Below are 21,315 nucleotides of genomic sequence, written 5' to 3'. Positions count from 1 at the left end.
ACAGGACAATTTTTATTCTAGTTTTTCAAATAGCTGACACGCGGGTGCTATTTGGCAGGACTATTTGTTCAGAAAGCACTTCTAAATTAAGGTTAGAATCCTACAGCACAAAGGAGACCATTAGGCCCATCACGCCTGTGCTGGATCCCCGAAAGAGCCGTCCAACTTAGTTTTCTTTTTCTCATAACCCGGCAAATTAGTCCTCTTGAAGTGCATGTCCAATTGACTTTTAAAAGTTTGTATGGAATCATGTTTTTTTTTATTCATTCATGGGATGTGGGCATCGCTGGCTAGGCCAGCATTTATTGCCCATCCCTAAATGCCCACTGAAGGCATTTAAGAGTCAACCACATTGCTGTGGGTCTGGAGTCACATGAAGGCCAGACCAGGTAAGGACGGCAGATTTCCTTCCCTAAAGGACATTAGTGAACCAGATGGGTTTTTACAACAATCGACAATGGTTTCATGGTCACCATTCGACTAGCTTTTAATTCCAGATTTATGAATTGAATTCAAATTTCACCATCTACCATGGTGGGATTCAAACCCATATCCCCAGAGCATTAGCCTGGGCTCTGGATTACTGGTCCAGTGACATGACCACTACGCTATCACCTCCCAACACCATTTCAGGCTGTTTGTTCCTGATCTTAACCTTCTGTGAGAAGAAATTTCTCATTGCCCCTCTAGTTATTTTGCAATTATTTTAAATCTACAACCTCTGCCAACCTAGTTGCCAGAGGAAACAGTTTCTGCTCTCAATTTTGAATACCTCTTATTAGGTCACCCCCTTAATCTTTTCTGCTCTAAGGAGAATAATCCCAGTTTCCCAATCTCTCTACGTAACTGAATTCCTTCATATCATCCTGGTAAAGCTCCTCTGTACCCTCTCAGAGTCTTGCCATCCTTTGTAAAATGTGGTGCCCAGAACTGTATACTTCACAGAGACCTAACCAGAGATTTGTAAAGGTTTATGACGATTTCCTTGTTTTGTATTCAATGCCCCTATTTACAAAGCCAAGCATCCCATACAGTTTCATAACCATCTTCTCAACTTGCCCTGCCACCTTCAAAGATTTGTGAATATGCATCCCCAGGTCCCTGTTCTTGCACCACCCTCAAAATAGTACCATTTAGATTATACTGCTTCTCCATGTTGTTTCTCCCAAAGTACATCACTTTATCCTTTCAAAAGCACTATCAAGCAGAAACGCTAATCAGTTTATTGCTGAATAATAAATATACTCTTTACTTGGTACTTATTACAATAAATTTACACAATAGATTTGCAGAAAATTTTTGGGATAGTAAACATGAATTTTAAAATTCACAGGAAATTCAGTGCTCGAATGGTTAATAAATGTTGTGCAACACTTTCACTGCATGGCATTCCTAAAAACTCCTGCAATATAGCGTATATGTTCTAAGGGAACTGCAGAGGAAAAACACAGCCGTATACATACAAATTATCTTGGTCATCAAATAGCCAAAATTAAAAAATGATGCATGAAATATGAAACATACAAGTCAATGCATGATGATGTGCTCAGATCTTGAACACAACTGCAACAATATAAACAAACCTCAGCTTATGCAGATAACCGCCTCCGACAATATGTGCCCAAATTACATACCAATTTAAATATTGCAGTAATGTCAATCTAATGTACATCATTATCCGAGAAACTCACACAATGGTCCTATAATATACATTAGTTAGCTCGACGGGTCAATTCGTTTTTAATTTTCTTTTAACTACAATGGATTGTGAATCTGTACAAATCTAATTAAACAGGCTTCAAAATTGCTACAACCTTGAAAGAATGGCACTGTTCTTTTTACTAAGGTCCATCTTATTGAGGTTCTCTATCAATAGGTCTCCAGCTAAGACCCACGGAAATAGTTTGTTATGAAGATCAAGTGAAAAGGTTTTACTATAAATTATATCAAAAATTTTGAAAGTTTAATGGACTTCCCTAGACTGTGGTAACCGTGGAACGCAATGAAGAAAAAGAAGAAAATGTCAGAAACAGGATAGAGCATACGGAGCTGCAATATATTGTACCATTCAATGGGAGAACACACAAATATCCTCTTACAAGTTACTAGTCAAAACTGCATTGCCTTGACAGCATAAAAAAAGAGGTGAATGGTGAAGTGGGATAAATCACAACTTGAGCACAGAGATAAAAGTGTCTCAACTAAGAGCCGGCAGTAATCCTGCCTATAAATATGTGAAGAGAAAAAGATTAGTGAAGACAAATGTAGGTCAGAAACGGGGGAAATTATAATGGGGAACAAAGAAATGGCAGAACAATTAAACACATACTTTGGTTCTGTCTTCACAAAGGAGGACACAAATAACCTCCCAGAAATGTAAGGGAACCAAGGGTCTAATGAGAGGGAGGAACTGAAGGAAATCAGTATTAATAAAAAAATAGTGCTAGGGAAATTAATGGGGTTAAAGGCTGACAAATCCCCAGGGCCTGATTATCTACATCCCAGAGTACTAATGGAAGTGGCCCTAGAAATAGTGGATGCATTGGTGTTCATCTTCCAAAATTCTATAGACTCTGGAACAGATTGGAAAGTGGCAAATGTAACTCCATTATTTAAAAAAGGGGGGAGAGAAAAAACAGGGAAGTACAGACCAGTGAGCCTTACATCAGTAGTGGGGAAAATGCTAGAGTTTATTATAAAGGATGCGATAACAGAAAACCTGGAAAGCATAAACGGGATTGGGCAAAGTCAGCATGAGTTTACGAAAGGGAAAGGCAAAGAGGCTCCAATGTGATTTGGACAAGCTGGGTGAGTGGGCAAATGCATGGCAGATGCAGTATAACGTGGATAAATGAGAAGTTATCTACTTTGGTTGTAAAAACAGAAAGACAGATTATCTGAATGGTGATAGATTGGGAAAGGGGGAGATGCAACGAGACCCGGGTGTCCTTGTACACCAGTCGCTGAAAACAAGCATTCAGGTGCAGCAAGCAATTAGGAAGGTGAATGGTATGTTGGCCTTCATTGCAAGAGGATTTGAGTTCAAGAGCAAGGATGTCTTACTGCAGTTATACAGGGCCTTGGTGAGACCCCATCTGGAGTATTGTGTGCAGTTTTGGTCTCTTTATCTGAGGAAGGACATTCTTGCCATGGAGGGAGTGCAAAGAAGATTTACTAGGCTGATTCCTGGGACGGCAGGATTGGCGTATGAGGAGAGACTGGGTCGACTAGACCTATATTCACTTAAGTTTAGAAGAATGAGAGGGGATCTCGTAGAAATCTATAAAATTCTAACATGAATAGACAGGCTAGATGCAGGGAGGATGTTCCCGATGGCTGGGGAGTCCAGAACCAGGGGTCACAATCTCAGGACACGGGGTATGCCATTTAGAACAGAGATGAGGAGAAATTTCTTCACTCAGAGGGTGGTGAACCTTTGGAATTCTCTACCGCAGAAGGCAGTGGAGGCCAAATCATTAAATATATTCAAGAAGGAGAGAGATATATTTCTTAATGCCAAAGGGATCAAGGGATATGGGGAAAAAGCGGGAACAAGGTACTGAATTAGACGATCAGTCATGATCTTTTTTGAATGGAGGCGCAGGCCCAAAGGGCTGAATGGCCTATTCCTGCTCCTCTTTTCTATATTTCTATGTCTATGTTTACTGGGCGTGAATGGCAGAGTATACATTCACGTGATACGGCACAGGGTCAGGGAGAGGAATGCAGTATAAGGGTATGGAGCAAAAAAAAGAGCAGTCCAGATTTTAGGCCATGGAGACTGGAGTAAACTAATGCCAGACACAGCTGGAGCAGAGTTGTGGCACTTTAGGTGCATCTTTGTAATAGGGAGAGCACAGCCAGTAAACTGAACTAAATTAGAAGGGAGGAGAGTAGGACCAAAGCATATGTGACAGGTCTGGAGGTGAGTGCAGATGAGGTTAAACCAAGCAAGGTGTCGAGTAAGCAAAATGCCTACATAGAGGAATGAAAGAACGGAATGAGGAAGTAGCCTCATGGCTGAAAACAGGTTGGAGTTCTTTTCCAACCATCTGATTGCTGTGACATGACGTGGTTATCATGTATTGATCTCTTAACGGTACAAGCTCAGTAGTGCATTGCCAAATGTACCATATTAGAAAAAGATTTTACATGAAATAGATATAGGGGAGGGTTTCCAATTTTTTTTTCTTCATGAGCCACTTAATTGATCACATTTAAACAATTGAATATAAAGCAGCAAATTTAAAGAACACTTTATTGAAAACACTACTACTTCTGTCAGCCAATAAAAGGCATCAAAATTGAACAACGTTAAAATTACAGCAATGTGTTATTACGCAGTTGTTGCGTTGCTACTAACAATCTATGACCACTTTTTAATATGCTAAATAATATACATCCGAGACTGAAGTTATATGTTAACATCAGCACATTTTAAAATCGCATGCCCAATGTGTTAACGCATCAAACAGACAACCCCTATTCAGAAAATTTGGATCAGACTTGTACTGTTTTTAACCTACCTTTCTAAATGAAGCTAGCTTGTTCATAACTAGTGAGTCATCACGATCATCATCGTCATCCAGGTCTAAGATTGGCATATTAAAACTGTCTAGGCAGAATTTGGCTCCATCATCTCTTGGATCAAAAGGATCAACAATAATTGGTTCGGTACCTTTGATCTCACAACGGCAAAATGGGCATCCTTGTCCATCAGATTCCTATATAGAAGATAAATCAGATATTATATGAAAGCAATAATTAAGTCTGTGTTTTTAAGTTATATCAGAGTGAAAATAGATCTTCAGTATATAATTAAAACCTCATGCAACACTGAAAGAGGCACAATACATCTATCGGTTTAAATTCAATTTGTTTTACTATGAGGTTGCATGGTCTGATGCTTATTAATCACAAGAACAAAATAGTACTACATGGAAGCTTTGTTCAACATTTTTTATTAAATGTGGACATTAAACTGAGTAAGACGCACAGTAGCAGAAATTATGAAGAACATACAGTAACAAACGCACTAAAACTGTGACCTGAACTAATCTAATCCAGAAAAAACATCACCAAGATCATTTTAATTATAGAGTTCTCGACATACTAGCCTCCCAACATGAACTTTCATTTTCTTGGTCAAAATGTGAATTATTTAAAACAATGGGTTACAATGTGGATAAAAGAATGTTAAAAGATTTAACAATGTTAAAGTCTAATCGGCTATCTTAATAAGTCATTACAACTGACACTATGACAAAGGTAGCAACAGCATGTCCATGGCACAAAGCGACAAAATGTCTGCTTCCACAATTTAAATGCAAAAGTAAATTATATTGACATTTGATCACATCAATAGTTATTCAAGGAATTTGATTTTCATATTGATAAAATAGCATAACTTTTACTGCAACCAACTTTTCTTCTGCCAGGGAAGGACTCCAAATCATTCAGCATTGGCTCGGAACAAGAATTTTAAACAACTAAAAAGAGCATTGTTAAGGAGCAGGAGTTAAAAAAAAAAACACAGGCCCTGATATTTACAGGGAGGGTGTGGAGGAGCACACAAGTGCAGTAAACCTGTCAAGGCCAGGGATGCGGAGGTCCTGTCAAATTTAAAATGGTCGGACATCATTACAATTTTCGCCGGGCAGCCAGCCAGGTTGACAGGCTAGTCTGCTGCCGGGTGGTAAAACCAGCAGCAGGAGGACGCAGCCAGGGATCTTGGGGCTGGTCGCTGGCAATTGGGGGGTGGGGAGGCAAGAGTCAGGCTTGGTAGTGAGGGAGCAGGGGAGGGCATGAAAGTTGGTCATCATGAGGAGAAAGAAAATGCAAGATGAGGCCTGCAGGGTGACCGGGGGTGGGGTGGGGTGGGGTGGGGGTGGTAGAGGTCTGTGAGCAACGTGGGGTGTGTGGTCGGAGGAAACAGGCCACAATTGGCAGATGGGGGCCCAAAGACTTCCTCAAGGAGCAGGGGGGGAGCAATCCTGCTCCTCTTGGCTCACGAGGAGTGCTGTAAAAGGCGCTTGACTTCTTGAGCCCGCAGCTCCTTCATCCCTTCTACTGCTGGGGTTCTCAATAACTGAATTGTTGGCAATAAATCTCCTCACACCATGCTTATCTACCTGCTAACAATCCTCCAAGCAAAATTGCATTCAGAAAATGTTGGTAAATGTTTAATCTGGGATTATGGCATCCTATTTTACACAGTGAAATCTTCAGCAAATTTAGAAAGTTCTGTATGTTTATATTTTTAAAAAAACTTCAAAGACAATGGATCTTTTTAAACTAGAGTTTAGATATGAATTTATTACTTTGAGGGATTAAATTTCCCTTCTTAAGTGAAAACATAACATTTTAGGTGGACATAACTTCCTGTAGGTTATCATAGCTTGTGCTTTCAATTTTCTGTGCATGTAACACTTGATTTTAAATCCATCACAGATTTTCTTTTGACTGCTACGGAATTCCCTAACTGTGGCAACATTTTGTTCAAAAATAGGGCCCCCTTAACCAATCATTGTTCAGTGTTTATTCAAGAGATTAAGATGATAAAAAGTCACTTCAGCCTTTCCCATCTATCCCTGTTTTATCTTCCCAATATGGTACTCAGGAACTAATGCTCAGTGTTAGTCCTCGAGTTATGCAAAATTAAATGCTGCTTCAAAAACCTATCTGTGGAGCATGCATCCATTAGCACTCTGTGCTCACCTGCCACGCTGTCAGACAAGAAGTGCACATCAAGTGACCACATGGCTCAATCTTCACGTCCTTATCATTCTCTGCACAGATTTTACACAACTGAAATGTGGAGCCCATCTCACAGTACAGCTCATATTGTTCCTAAATGGAAGAGAATTTTACTCTTTAATGCATTTGCAAAATTAGTCAGTTATATACTCCACATGCATTTTCAGAAAATAAAGCACACAGACAAACAGCTCCCAGTCCTCTGCTCAGACTACTCTGTAACGAAGTGAACCAAAGAACATCGCAAGCATGGCCTGCTATGGCACACAATCCATTTCCCGCATCCGCTCCCCCCCCACCACTCTCCAACCCTGCTCCTTCATCTACACAAAAACTTCCATTAAAATCCTTCAAAGTTTGAGAGCAGCACCTTCAATTTTGCAGTGTTTTTGTTGGTGTTAGCAGATGATATTACAGTGTTAGGGTGATGTACTTGAAAAACATACAGTAAGAAATCAGATGGCACCTGAATCAAGGTGCAATCCTAGTATTCCTTTCTGGCCTCTTTGTCTCGAGAGACAATGGGCATTGTGCACACGGCAAATGCCTACAGAAGGAAAATGGCCCACTGACCTAATTTGCTGCAAGCCCCAGTCACAGCTCCGAGACAGCTCACCGTCCTGAACAACACCAAGATTAGCCAGACCAGATGCTGGCTTAGGTCGTAAAGAAAGTCCGGGGGACGGAGGAGAGGGAGGCAAGCAGTCGCTGGCTGCAACCCACATATTCAATGTAGAGCTGGGAGCACCACCTCTGGTCCTCCCAGTTCCACAATAACTCAAGTAAAAAATTTAGCATACATCTTTCCAGTGGCAGTCTCTAGCATTTAATTTAAGGACCCAAGAGCCTAAGAGAACTGACTACACTATGTACAACACATGCACTGATTCTTCACAAACAAATTTTGCAAAGGGGTCCTTAAGCAGACTTGAGGCCCCCTATTTTCATATGCAATGGGCCCAATGCCCGTTTCAGGTGTGCACCTTGGATGCCTATGCAGGAGCCTTTACTAATATGACAAGCTGTACAGTTCTAGTGTGAAATGAACACATGCACGCTGCCTGCCATATTGGAGCTGTAAAAGGGGCACAGCACAATCCAGTTTCTAGACCACAAAGACTCAAACTATATCTGGAGATCAATCATCTTACCTGTGTGACCTTTATGTGGTCATGAGGTGTTGGTTCACACAACCCAGTTAAATCTGGATTGTAACTTCGTCCATCTGGGTATAAATAACTAAACAAAATGAAAAATTATATACATAATTACAGTAATCAGATCACAATTACGATGTTGAAGCAGATTTTGACATTATTACTTCAGTGTTAGTTTACCAAGAATCAAAAGTACAAGAAATTAAAATAAAGAACATTTTGATATTAGATACATACAATCCTTCTCGGCATCCATCTATTAGGGCTTGGAAGAGAGGTTTGTTGTGTGGAATGGTCTGTAAGATGTTTCCATCGTTTGTGACATAACCAATAGCCCACTGGCCAAGCCTAGTACAGCTGAGTCTAAAGATATAGCTGGGACACAAACAGAAGATAAAATTATTCCGTTTGTACATATAGTGCAAACCTCTTCTCCCTGGGTAATCGTTATTGAATCTTTTTTTTTAAACTTTCACATGACAATTAAGCTAAGGAATCAAACATTCTAGTTACTCAGACTACACAGACCCAAGAGCATTTAAAAAAAAACCCTGATGTCACCTACCTTAAAAACATGTAAGTTGCCATTATTTTGCAAGTTGAAAGCTGAAACTGGAATTACTACTGAAGTCAGTCATCAAAATGCCACAGCCCTTAAAAGTGTTGAACAAACTACAGTAGACAAATTCCCTCAATCTTAGCAGTGTTATTTCCAGCAACATGAAGAATTTGAGGGCCAGGCTAAAAAGCATTAATACTTTCTCTTAATACAAGGATAGTGCTCAAGTTTATTACAAGTAATAATAAAACTAGACAATCAGAAAATGTCACTGCCAGACACAAATTTCAATTAAGCCCATTTTATATGATAATTTAGCAGCATTTTTGCCATATGAAGTAACCAAATAAAAGCCCAATAAAACCAGTATTAATTAATCAAGGGAAATTTGACAGGTGACCCGTAGGAATAGTGTAAAACTACATCCAACTACATAGAACTACATAATCTTAAAAGAACCAGGTGAAGTCATGGAGATGCAATGAGCCACTTGTAGGTTGTAGTACTGAGTTATTGCAAGTGCACAATAGTTCCACTTTTTGATTTTTGGATACCATTGTACTATACCAATTTTTGATTAAATCTGTATAAAGTTAAGTCTAGATGCTACAATGACCATTAAAATCAGCATATCTATGATTATAATGTGGAAACTCAGATGTAATAAACAAAGGAGAAGATGATAGCAAAAGATTTCAGGAGGACATGGACAGAGTGGTAAAACAGGCAGAAACACGGCAGGTGAAAGTGAATGCAGGGAAGTGTGCAGTAATACATTTTTGTAGGAAAAATTAGGAGTTAATATAAACTAAGTGGTCCAATTTTGAAGAGTCTAATTACCTCATGTCTCTAATTTTTTGTCCTAAATTACAACAGTGACTACACTTCAAAAGTACTTCACCGGCTGTGAAGCACTTCGGGACATCCTGAAGTTGTGAAAGGCACTATATAAATGCAAGTCTTTACTTTTTACTATTCTAAGATAATCTTAGAAGAATCAGGGTTGCTTCCTGCCTTGCTTGGATTAATTCAAATAAATTAATTTTAATAAAACGGCACAGAAGTTTTTTTTGTATAATTTTAATTCTATGAACAGATAATTTGAATTAAGCAACTGTAATTAGCTTTTCAGAAACATGACCAACAGCACAAGGTGGCCACAGGCTGAACACAGAATTATAAAATGTTTTGCAAAAACAGACACAAAGAAAAGTGCAGGAGTTGCTGTCTTGATAAGAAAAACAACAATAGCTACAGAAAGGCTGGATATCACAACTGACAAGGTTAAGATTGAAATGGATAGAATTAATGATAAGGATGTTAAATTATTAATTGACAACTTCTATAGACCATGAGTAAAAAGTGAGCAGGCAGACAAGCAGATGTTTGGGCAGATAAAGAGAACCACAGAACATCGTAATCTATTAATCATAGGGGATTGCGATATCCCAAAGGTTGAATGGACAGAGCAGGGACAAACAAAAGGAAAACAAAGAATAAAAACCAATTCAGTCAGGCAGTTAAGAATGAGTGTTGCAAACATGCATATATATGATTATTACTGAAATATAAATTAGGGTCTATGCGTATTTCAGAACTTTAAAAAATGTACAGATTGCATACATAAATTGTAAATCTTAAGGCTACTAGAATTCTGACTGGAGTGCTTTATGACATTACTTCCACCCATAGTTAAGGTGACACTAAAAATGCATTTCTCTGGAGTGAAACAATGGCATACAAGGCTGAACAGAGCTTCAATATGATTGCTCTTATATACTGAAATAAAAACAGAAAATGTTGGAAACACTCAGCAGGTCAGGCAGCATCTGTCGAGCGCAGAACAGTTAACAATTCAGATCAGAAATACGAACTCGATTCCTCTCTACATGAATGCTCCCTGACCTGCTGAGTATTTCCAGCATTTTCTATTTTTCTTTCAGATCTCCAATATCCACAGTATTTTGCTTTTGCTCGACTATGCTGCTTGGTTGGATGATTAGCAGTAGCAATGCCTGTGACTCAGCTGCCAGTTTCTTAAGGTACTCAGCAGGACTGTCAACTGCTGATGCACGGTTCTCCCAACTATCAACACTATTCCTGAAGATAAAACATCTAACCTCCATCGACTCAACAGCACTGAACTGCTATAGAACATAAGGTCCCTTTCATAGCCTGCTAAATGCACTCAGATAGCTCATATGATTACATTAAAAGCACTGATTCATGGAATTGCCTAGCATCAGTAACCAGGCACACTATAACCACTTTAAAAAATTGAGTATAAAAGAATACAAACAATCTGTTTTATTACCATGTGGTTCCACTCTCCCTCAGACCCAATCTTCTGCTTATAAATGTGGGAAAATGGCAGCTGGTAAACATTTTAGGGATATGTTATTAGATATACAGACCATCAGATGCAGAAGGTGACTGTCCCAGATCAATCAACAAGGACTAACAAAATAAATATATGTTATTAAAAGTTTGTAGCCTAAAAAAAGGATCAAATCAATATGTAGTTGTGTGGTTACTGCACATGTATGAACATCTTTTTAAAAAAATCAAAAAACCTTTTTATCTACAAATCAAACAGCTACTGAATTCAAATTGAAAAGTACATTTTTCATATTAAGCCCTTTATTCCTTCAAGTTCATTAAAAAAACAAAGGCAGCAAAGGGTCTTGAAAGTCAAATAGACATAATTCCCTAACATAGTGGTTTTTAGAAAGATGAAGATGCATTCATTTTGCAAGTGCCAATATGAACAACCAATTAGTATCTAACTGGCGTAAAACACCTTTAAGCCTGGTCACACATGCACTTGTCCAAGCATTTGTCAATAGGATATTCAAATTATACATTAGAGTGCTCAACACATCATTTTTTTCATATGAAAAGCTATAAATATTTACAGTTAATACTAACATCCTTTTGTTTGAATAAAATACTCCACAAATGAACGCCTTGACAGTACAAGGGATAATTTGGATGAGTTAAAAAAAAAACATTCACTAGAAGGGGATGGGACACAGACACCCTGAACCAGAAGTTCCTTCTGCTTTAGTTTAAACTGTTGGTTCAACTGCCTTTTAAGAATCAAGCTACTATATAAATTTACAAATATACAATTTATATTTAGACTTTTGAAACCAGTAAGTAACAAACACTTCTACAAAATAAAACTCAATTCAACTATCAGAACACTATTAAGTATTCCTTCATTAACCATTTGAACACACATGTTTTCTATCATCAACATCTGAAAAGGCCACAAGCATGCTAATTTGATTAGGTAAATGTAAATAACCACAGGAAACAGCATCTGCAATATTAACCAAATCAAAGAATAAAACATTGGAGAAAATGATTGATATTGAAGTCCTCAGTCGATAATTTAACAGAACTAACTTACTTAACCATTTTTAAGTAAATATATGTGCATTAATTCATTAGAACTTGCTTTCATCAGAACTGTTTTTTTCAATCTCTCTCCCATCGCTTTCCTTGAGGCACAGATTCATGCACAACATTTTCATGGGTACTGACAGCCCATTATTATCATGCCAAAGTAACCATTCTCCCTCCATATGTAAGCTGCAATAGGATATTTGATCGTAGGGGCATCTCAGCTGATCCTGGCCTTGTCCTCAAGTAATGCTCACACATATGCAGAGAACATGGGATAGCTATCAGAAACAGATTCTTGGCTGATTTTTGCCAAGCCCCGGGGTACTGAGGTCATTTAACAACCTTACCATCACACTAAGAAGTTACCACTGCTGGCCAGGAAATGTTCTGGGATGTTTCTGTCTGTACAATATTACACAATAGAATGCAGCACATGAAGTGACCATTTAATCACTAGAATGAGAGCAGCACTACTCTTAAGAGTAGGTTTACTCCATTGACCAAATTTTCTTCATGTCAAAACCAACTAAATTTCAGAAAGTAGCAAATTAACAAATTCATGTCATACAATGATGCTGTGCTCAACTTGTGATGGATCCAACTGTAATCCAATAGATAAAGCCTTTTTTTTTTAAATGCCAATTTAGTTTTTTTTGGGGGGGTGGGGGGGGGGGGGGGGGGGTGGTTTCAGGTTCAAAATCAGAAGGAAAAATGAGGTCCCAAAACTCCCATGTATATTTGGAGAAAACTCATTCCCACGTAAAAACAAAATTAGTGCCAACATCAATGTTTGAGGGGCAAAGGGCATTTACAGTAACTGAACGATAGCTTCAATGATACAAGCAATATTGCATATAAAACATTTACATTCTATTTATCACCAATAAATTTTCCAATTTAGTACCTTTAGATTTATTTTCCCTGAAATCCAATGCGAAGGCTAGCAAAGTTCTACTGTGATGAAGAATTTATCTGTTTAATGGAGACAATTTTTCAGATACAGACCAGCAATTGGTTCTTTGGCAAACTTGTACTCCAGTAGAACTCAACAGGTGTTCTGTTCTATTATTCTAAATATATTCTTCTATTATTTCACATCTCCATTTCACCTCAAGTCAAATTTGACAGTATACTCAAAGCTAGATAAATGGATATTGGACCTGATTTTAACACAAACACCAGGCAGGATTTGGGGTTATGGTTCAGATGAGACACCTTCTTGATCCAGCAACCTGAAAATGGTCATGAGTTTATGGTGGAACTGGGATTTTAAAAAGTAACTTTATTTTTACATCTACTAATAGATCTTAGTGTTGATTTCAGAAAGCGAATAAACAGCTCCCCATTTAATAATTAGATTAGTAAAAGTAAAAAAAGAAATTGTCATGAAAAATCACTTCCAACAAGAATTCACCCTGCATTGTTGGCATATAATATAATTATTTATGTTCCCTTTCCAAAACAATGTACATTTTGTTTTGATTCGGGGCTAGGAGAGGGATAAATACTTTGTTCTCTGACTGGTAGTATGTGACAAGTGGTGTTACCCAGGGATCGGTACTGGGGCCTCAGCTTTTCACCATACCCATTAATGATTTGGATGAAAGAGAGTTACATATCCATAGTTGCAGACAACATTAAGTTAGAAGGCACAGCAAGCTGTGTGGTTAGGAGCACCAAGTTGCAAATGGGCACAGACAGACTGTGAGTGGGAAAAAATTATGATAGATCGCATTCAATATGGGTTAGTCGTCCACTTCGGATCAGAGAAAGACACATCTGAATATTTTCTTAATTAATATTTCCTTAAAATTTCTTACTTAGGAGCTGTGGAAAAGCAAAGTGATTTAGGTGTCCAAAGTCACTAATGACCAGCACACAGGTAAAATAAAAGGCAATCAAAAAGGCTAATGGAATATGGGCCTTTATCTCAAGGGGGCTGGAGTACAATGGGGAGGAAGTATGCTTCAGTTGTACAGAGTCTTCATTCGAACCCAACTGGAGTACTGCACTCAGTTTTTAAAAAAAATTCATTCAATGAGATGTGGGCGTCACTGGCTAGGCCAGCATTTATTGCCCATCCCTAATTGCCCTCTTAAGGTGGTGGTGAGCTGCCTTCTTCAACCGCTGCAGTCCTTGGGGTGTAGGTACATCCACAGTGCTGTTAGGAAGGGAGTTCCAGGATTTTGACCCAGCAACAGTGAATGAACGGCGAAAAAGTTCCAAGTCAGGATGGTGTGTGGCTTGGAGGGGAACTTGCAGGTGGTGGTGTTCCCAGGCATCTGCTGCCCTTGCCCTTCTAGGTGATAGAGGTGGCGGGTTTGGAAGGTGCTGTCGAAGGAGACTTGGTGAGTTGCTGCAGTGCATCTTGTAGATGGTACACACTGCTGCCACTGTGCGTCGGTGTTAAAGGGAGTGACTGTCGAAGATGGTGGATGGGGCAATAATGAAGAGGGCTGCTTTATCCTGGATGGTGTCGAGCATCTTGAGTGTTGTTGGAGCTGCACTCATACAGGCAAGTGGAGAGTATTCAATCACACTCCTGACTTTTGCCTTGTAGATGGTGGACAGGCATTGGGGAGTCAGGTGGTGAGTTACTCGCCACAGAATTCCTAGCCTCTGACCTGCTCTTGTAGCCACAGTACTTATATGGCTGTTCCAGTTCAGTTTCTGGTCAATGGTAACCCCCAAGGATGTTGATAGTGGGGGATTCAGCGATCAGAATACCATTGACAGTCAAGGGGAGATGGTTAGATTCTCTCTTGTTTGAGATTGTCATTGCCTGGCACTTGTGTGGCACGAATGTTACTTGCCACTTATCAGCCCAAGCCTGGATGTTGTCCAGGTCTTACTGTATCTGGACATGGGCTGCTTCAGTCTCTGAGGATTGGCGAATAGTACTGAACATTGTGTAATCATCAGCAAATATCCCATTTCTGACCTTGTGATGGAGGGAAGGTCATTGATGAAGCAGCTGAAGATGGTTGAACCTAGGACACTACCCTGAGGAATTCTTGCAGTGATGTCCTAGGGCTTAGATGATTGACCTCCAATAACCACAATCATCTTCCTTTGTGTTACGTATGTCTCCAACCAGCGGAGAGTTTTCCCCGTTTCCCATTACTCCAGTTTTGCTCGGGCTCCTTGATGCAATACTTGGTCAAATGCTGCCTTGATGTCAAGGGCAGTCACTCTCACCTCACCACTGGAGTTCAGCTCTTTTGTCCATGTTTGAACAAAGGTGGTAATAAGGTCAGGAGCTGAGTGGCCCTGGTGGAACACAAACGGAGCATCTGTGAGCAGGTTATTGCTGAGCAGATGCTACTTGATAGCACTGTCGATGACCCCTTCCATCACTTTGCTGGTGATCAGGAGTAGACTGATGGGGCGGTAATTGATCAGGTGGGATTTTTTTGTACAGGACGTATTTGGGCAATTTTCCACATTGCCGGGTAGGTGCCAGTGTTGTAGCTGTACTGGAACAGCTTTGCTAGGGCATGGCAAGTTCTGGAGCACAAGTCTTCAGTATAATTGCCGCAATGTTGTCAAAAGCCCATACCCTTTGCAGTAGCCAGTGCCTTCAGTCATTTCTTATTGTCATGGTGAGTGAATCGGTTTGGCTGAAGACTGGCATCTGTGATACTGGGGACCACAGGAGGAGGCAGAGATGGATCATCAACTCGGCACTTCTGGTTGAAGATGGATGCAAATGCTTCAGTCTTGTCTTTTGCACTGATATGTGCTGGCTTCCCCCATCGTTGAGGATGGGGATATTTGTGGAGCCTCCTCCTCCTTTTAGTTGTTTAATTGTCCACCACCATCCACAACTGGATGCGGCAGGACTGCAGAACTTAGAGCTGATCAGTTGGTTGTGGGATTGTTTAGCCCTGTCTATTGCATGCTGTTTGGCATGCAAGTAGTCCTGTGTTGTTGCTTCACCAGGCTGACACCTCATATTTAGGCATGCCTGGAGCTGCTCCTGGCATGCCCTGCTGCACTCTTCATTGAACCAGGATTGGTTCACTGGCTTGATGATAATGGTAGAGTGGGGGATATGCCAGGCCATGAGCTTACAGATTGTGGTTGATTACAATTCTACTGCTGTTGATGGCCCACAGCGCCTCATGAATGCCCAGTTTTGAGTTGCTAGATCTGTTCGAAATCTATCCCATTTAGCACAGTGGTGGGTATCCTCAATGTGAAGACGGGACTTCGTCTCCACAAGGACTGTGCAGTGGTGACTCCTATCCATACTATCATGGACAGATGCATCTGCGACAAGCAGATTGGTGAGGACGAGGTCAAGTAGGTTTTTCCCTCTTGTTGGTTCCCTCACCACCTATTGCAGACCCAGTCTGGCAGCTATGTTCTTTAGGACTCAGCCAGCTCGGTCAGTAGTGGTGCTACCGAGCCACTCTTGGTGATGGACATTGAAGTCCCCCACCCAGAGTACATTCTGTGCCCTTGCTACCCTCAGTGCTTCTTCCAATTGGTATTCAACATGGAGAAGCACGAATTCATCAGCCGAGGGGGTGCAGTAAGTGGCAATCAGCAGGAGGTTTCCTTGCCCATATTTGACCTGGTGCCATGAGACTTCATGGGGTCTGGAGTCAATGTTGAGGGCTCCCAGGGCGACTCCCTACCAATTGTATACCACTGTGCCACCACCTCTGGTGGGTCTGTCCTGCCGGTGGGACAATTTTAGACACCAAATCTCAGCAAAGATATTGGTCGTAGAAGGGGCACTGCACAAATTCACAGAATTATACCAGGGCTTCAAGCATTAAATTATAAAAACAGATTGCATAACCCTTCCTTGTATTCGATTGAAGTTGACGGATGATCAAACAGAGGTGTTTAAAATAATAAGGAAGATACAGAGAAACAATTTCCCATGGTGGATGAATCCAGAATGAGAGGGCATAATCTTAAAATTAGAGGTTGATTGTTTAGGGGTGAAATCAGGTAGCACTTTACAACAACAGGTCATGGAAATCCAGAACTCGTTCACTCAAAAAGGCTGTGCAAGATTGGGATTGATTTATTTTTCTTAAATAATGGGTTAAAAAAAGAATAGTAGCAAGGGTACCAACAGGCACAGTAGTCTTTCTTGTTCCTATATCTTTGAAAAGTCCCTTTGATATAGGTATGCATCAAAGCCTCAATAAACATCCAGCCATATGCATCGAGTTCCTGTGACACGAGTTAGATCATTTGAACCATACTGTACTGAAAACCATACTGAGGCTAGTAACTACCCAGTTTACTTAAAATACACTGAATTATATTGTTTACCATTACTTAACTGTCAAAAGATCAACCTGCTTGGCATCTAACATGAATGTTAGAAATAATTTAAAATGTATACAGCCAAGATATAAATGACTACAGTGTGAACACAGTAGGATGCTGGCAATGTTTTGCTAAAGGCAAGTACTAGGTTGTGCCCCGGGGCTTCCAGATTATATTCCATCTACACACAAAAGCCTGGTGCAGAGTTAACAGTCTACTGTACTTTGTCAGACATAACTATTGCAATTAAAGCTAATAAACTCCACCTTTCAGAAAAGTAGGTTTGCCAGTTCAAATACTTATTGTAGCGTGGCTTATTTTCAGAACTGGGGCAGTATTAATTGTAGGCTAACAAAGCAGAACACATGGTACAAAAATAAACATCCAGGTGCACAGGGAAGCATTGAATTCCAGATCACAAGGTTCCCAAATTGCAAAGCAGGTGTATGACAGATAGCAATGGCACAAGACGCAATTTCAGATAAACACATCATATCCAAAATACAGAATAAGTGCAAAATTTTAAATGTGTACAATTTTAGCTAACATTGGAGATAGAGAAATTATCCAATCAATGTATTTTCATAAATAATTTTTTAATGGCAAAGACTTTATATGATTAATCCATTGCTTACAGGAACATAGGAAATAGGAGCAGTAGTAGACCATTCGGCGCCTCAAGCCTGCTCTGCCATTCAACTAGATCATGGCTGATCTTCTACTTCACTGCCATTTTCCCACACTATCCCCATATCCCTTGATATCTTTTAATATCTAGAAATCTACAGATCTCTGTCTTGTATAGACTCAATGACTGAGCCTCCACAGCCCTCTGGGGTGGAGCATTCCAAAGATTCACCACCCTCTGAGTGAAGAAATTTCTCCTCATCTCAGTCCTAAATGGCCTACCTCTTATTCTGAGACTGTGTCGCCTAGTTCTAGACCTGAAGGTAGCACAGGCTTTTACCCTTGAACTCAGTCATAAGAATGCATGAAAAAAAAGATAATTTGGAGCATCAAGCAGAACCACAGACCATGTGCAATAGGCTAATGGTTAGAGCATTGAACTAACAACTCAGATTATGAGTTCAAAACCAACAGTAATGAGTTCAAAACCAACAGTAATAAATTGAAAACCTAATTGAATAAAACAGACAATTTATAGGATAGTAACAGAAAAATGTCCAAAAGAGCTGCTGCATTATCGTAAAATCCCAACTGCTTCACTAATGTCCTTCAGAGAGAGGTCTACTATCCCTACCCAGTCTGACCTACATGTCCAGTCCTATATTATGTTATTGACTTTTAATACCCTCTGGCAAATCAGGGAGGACAATACATACTGTGTCACCCACAAATAATATAAAATCACTTCATTACAATAAATCTCCACTCAACCTTCCAAAAAAAAAGATCCTAACTCCCAAAATGGGACAAATCAAGCCAAATTCCGGAATATATTTTCAATCTCATATCCCATACTATTGATATCAACCCAAACTGGGATTCATGGCTACAGTAATCCAGGAACAATAACAGTTCAAACAGCATTCAATTATCTCCAGCCAGACCTCACCCTGGAATCCTCAATCCTGGTCATATGCAGATATTTGGCATGTTCTGTTTACAAAGGTGGCATGCCTAGTAAAGATATATCATATTCCTACTTTTAAAATATGAACTTTATTCAACGTGGACTTTAAAATTGACTGCTCCTCTAAAAAAAAAAGTGGACAATGTGCTGCAAGATGGCCACCAAAGGTCAGATGACCTGGCCTGTGTTATCAAACTGTCTCGAAAGGATAAAGGCTACATTCCAGACTGGTGTCAACTACACCCATCCTGGAACCATGAAGAGACATTCCGAAATTGAATGGTTTGCTTCTGAGAGAAAAAAATGGTGTGAAGTAGACACATCATAACAGAATAGTACCCATTCAAACATTAATAGATAAGCACGGATTCCACATCCTGGTCCATAGTGTGTGCGCACCAGGGAAGACAACCATGTGTCGTCTAACAGAAACTCTAATTTGATGGATTTTGACCTTTAAAAAGTAACCCCTCTGGAGAGAAAGGAGAGATCACAGCAACATCACAGAAGGAGTCCAGCCTGGGGGTGTGAAAAGTATCAGCCTAAACAATAGATGTAAACAGGTATGATATAGTCGGGATTATGGACGCATGGCTGCAAGGTGACCAGGGATGGGAAATGAACATCTCGGGGTATTCAGAATTCAGGAAGGGCAGAAAATAAAACAAAAGGCGGTGGAGTTGCATTGCTGGTTAAAGAAGAAATTAACACAATAGTGAGGAAAGATATTAGCTCTGATGATGTGGAATCTATATGGGTAGAGCCCAGAAACATGAGGGGCAAGAAATGTTAGTAGGGATTGTATATAGACCCCCAAACTGCAGTGGTGATGTTGGGAATGGCATTAAACAGGAATTTAGAGATGCGTGCGATAAAGGAACATCTGTAATTATGGGTGACCTTAATCTGCATATAGATTGGACAAATTAAATTAGTGACAATACCATAGAGGAGGAATTCTTGGAGTGTATACAGGATGGTTTTCTGGACCAATACGTTGAGGAACCACCTAGAGAACAGGCCATCCTAGACGGGGTATTGTGTAATGAGAGAGGAATAATTGACAATCTAGTGGTGCAAGACCCCTTGGGGATGAGCAACCATAATATGATAGAATTCTTCATCAAGATGGAGAGTGATGTGGTTGATTTTGAATCTTAGTAAAGGAAACTACGAAGCTATGAGGCACGAGTTGGCTACGATGGATTGGGAAATGTTACTTAAAGGGATGACGGTGGATAGGCAATGGCAAACATTTAAAGAGCGCACGGATGAACTGCAACAATTGCTTATCCCTGTCTGGTGCAAAAGTAAAACGGGGTTGGCAGCCATACCATGGCTTACAAGGGAAATTAGAGAGAGCATTAGATCCAAGGAAGAGACATATAAATCTGCCAGAAAAACAACAGACCTGAGGATTGGGAGCAGTTTAGAATTCAGCACAGGAGGACCAAGGGATTGATTAAGAAGGGGAAAATAGAGTACGAGAGCAAGCTTGCGCAGAATATAAAAACTGACTGTAAAGGTTTCTATAGGTATGTGAAGAGAAAAAGATTGATGCAGACAAATGTAGATCCCTTACAGTCAGAAACGAATTTATTATGGGGAACAAAGAAATAGCTGGCCAACTAAATGCATACTTTGGTTCTGTCTTCACAAAAGGAGGACCCAAATATCATACCAGAAATGTTGAGGAACACAGGGCTTAGTGAGAGAGAAGAACTGAAGGAAATCAGTATTAGTAGAGAAATGGTGTTGGGGAAATTGATGGGATTGAAGGCCGATAAATCCCCAGGGCCTGATGGCATGCATCCCAGAGCACTTAAGGAAGTGGCCCTAGAAATAGTGGATGTATTGGTGGTCATCTTCCAAGATTCGAAAGACTCTGGAACAGTTCCTACAGATTGGAGGGTAGCTAATGTAACTCCCCTATTTAAAAAGGGAGGTAGAGAAAAAGCAGGGAATTATGGACCAGTCAGCCTGACGTCAGTAGTGGGGAAAATTCTAGAGTCCATTATCAAAGATTTTATAGCAGAACACTTAGAGAACAGTGGTGGAATCGGGCAGAGTCAGCATGGATTTACGAAAGGGAAATCATGCTTGACAAATCTACTAGAATTCATCGGGGATGTAACTAATAGAGTTGATGAGAGGGAGCCAGTGGATGTGGTTTATTTGGTCTTTCAGAAAGCTTTCGACAAAGTCCCACATAAGAGATTAGCGTGTAAAATTAAAGCGCATGGGATTGGGGGTAGTGTATTGCAATGGACAGAAAATTGGTTGGCAGACAGGAAACAAAGAGTAGGGATAAATGAGTCTTTTTCTGAATGGCAGGCAGTGACTAGTGGGGTACCGCAGGGATCAGTGCTTGGACCCCAGCTATTCACAATATATATTAATGATTTAGATGAGGGAACTAAATGTAATATCTCCAAATTTGCAGATGACACAAAACTGGGTGGGAGGGTGAGTTGTGAGGAGGATGCAGAGGGGCTTCAGGGTGATTTGGGCAAGTTGAGTGAGTGGGCTAATGCATGGCAGATGCA

The 21,315-nt window shown here is 40.1% G+C and overlaps 1 protein-coding gene across 6 annotated transcripts in view; it reads right to left on the bottom strand.

Moving 5' to 3' along the window:
• The window catches only part of cblb (Cbl proto-oncogene B, E3 ubiquitin protein ligase), a 279,679-nt gene that overhangs the window by 75,949 nt on the left and 182,415 nt on the right, over positions 1 to 21,315 (bottom strand). For all 6 annotated transcript variants that reach the window (XM_068040894.1, XM_068040892.1, XM_068040895.1 and 3 more), the window contains 4 exons: positions 8,151 to 8,288; positions 7,908 to 7,995; positions 6,718 to 6,849; positions 4,527 to 4,724 (listed from right to left, as the gene is read on the bottom strand). In XM_068040894.1, the coding sequence (XP_067896995.1) occupies positions 4,527 to 4,724; positions 6,718 to 6,849; positions 7,908 to 7,995; positions 8,151 to 8,288 (556 nt within the window). The remainder of the gene's footprint in view (positions 1 to 4,526; positions 4,725 to 6,717; positions 6,850 to 7,907; positions 7,996 to 8,150; positions 8,289 to 21,315) is intronic.

The sequence above is a fragment of the Heterodontus francisci genome, chromosome 10, assembly GCF_036365525.1.
Source record: "Heterodontus francisci isolate sHetFra1 chromosome 10, sHetFra1.hap1, whole genome shotgun sequence".
NCBI classification, from domain to species: Eukaryota; Metazoa; Chordata; class Chondrichthyes; order Heterodontiformes; family Heterodontidae; genus Heterodontus; species Heterodontus francisci.
The sequence above is the reverse complement of the archived record's forward strand: the minus strand, read 5'-3'. Positions and strand labels throughout refer to the sequence as shown.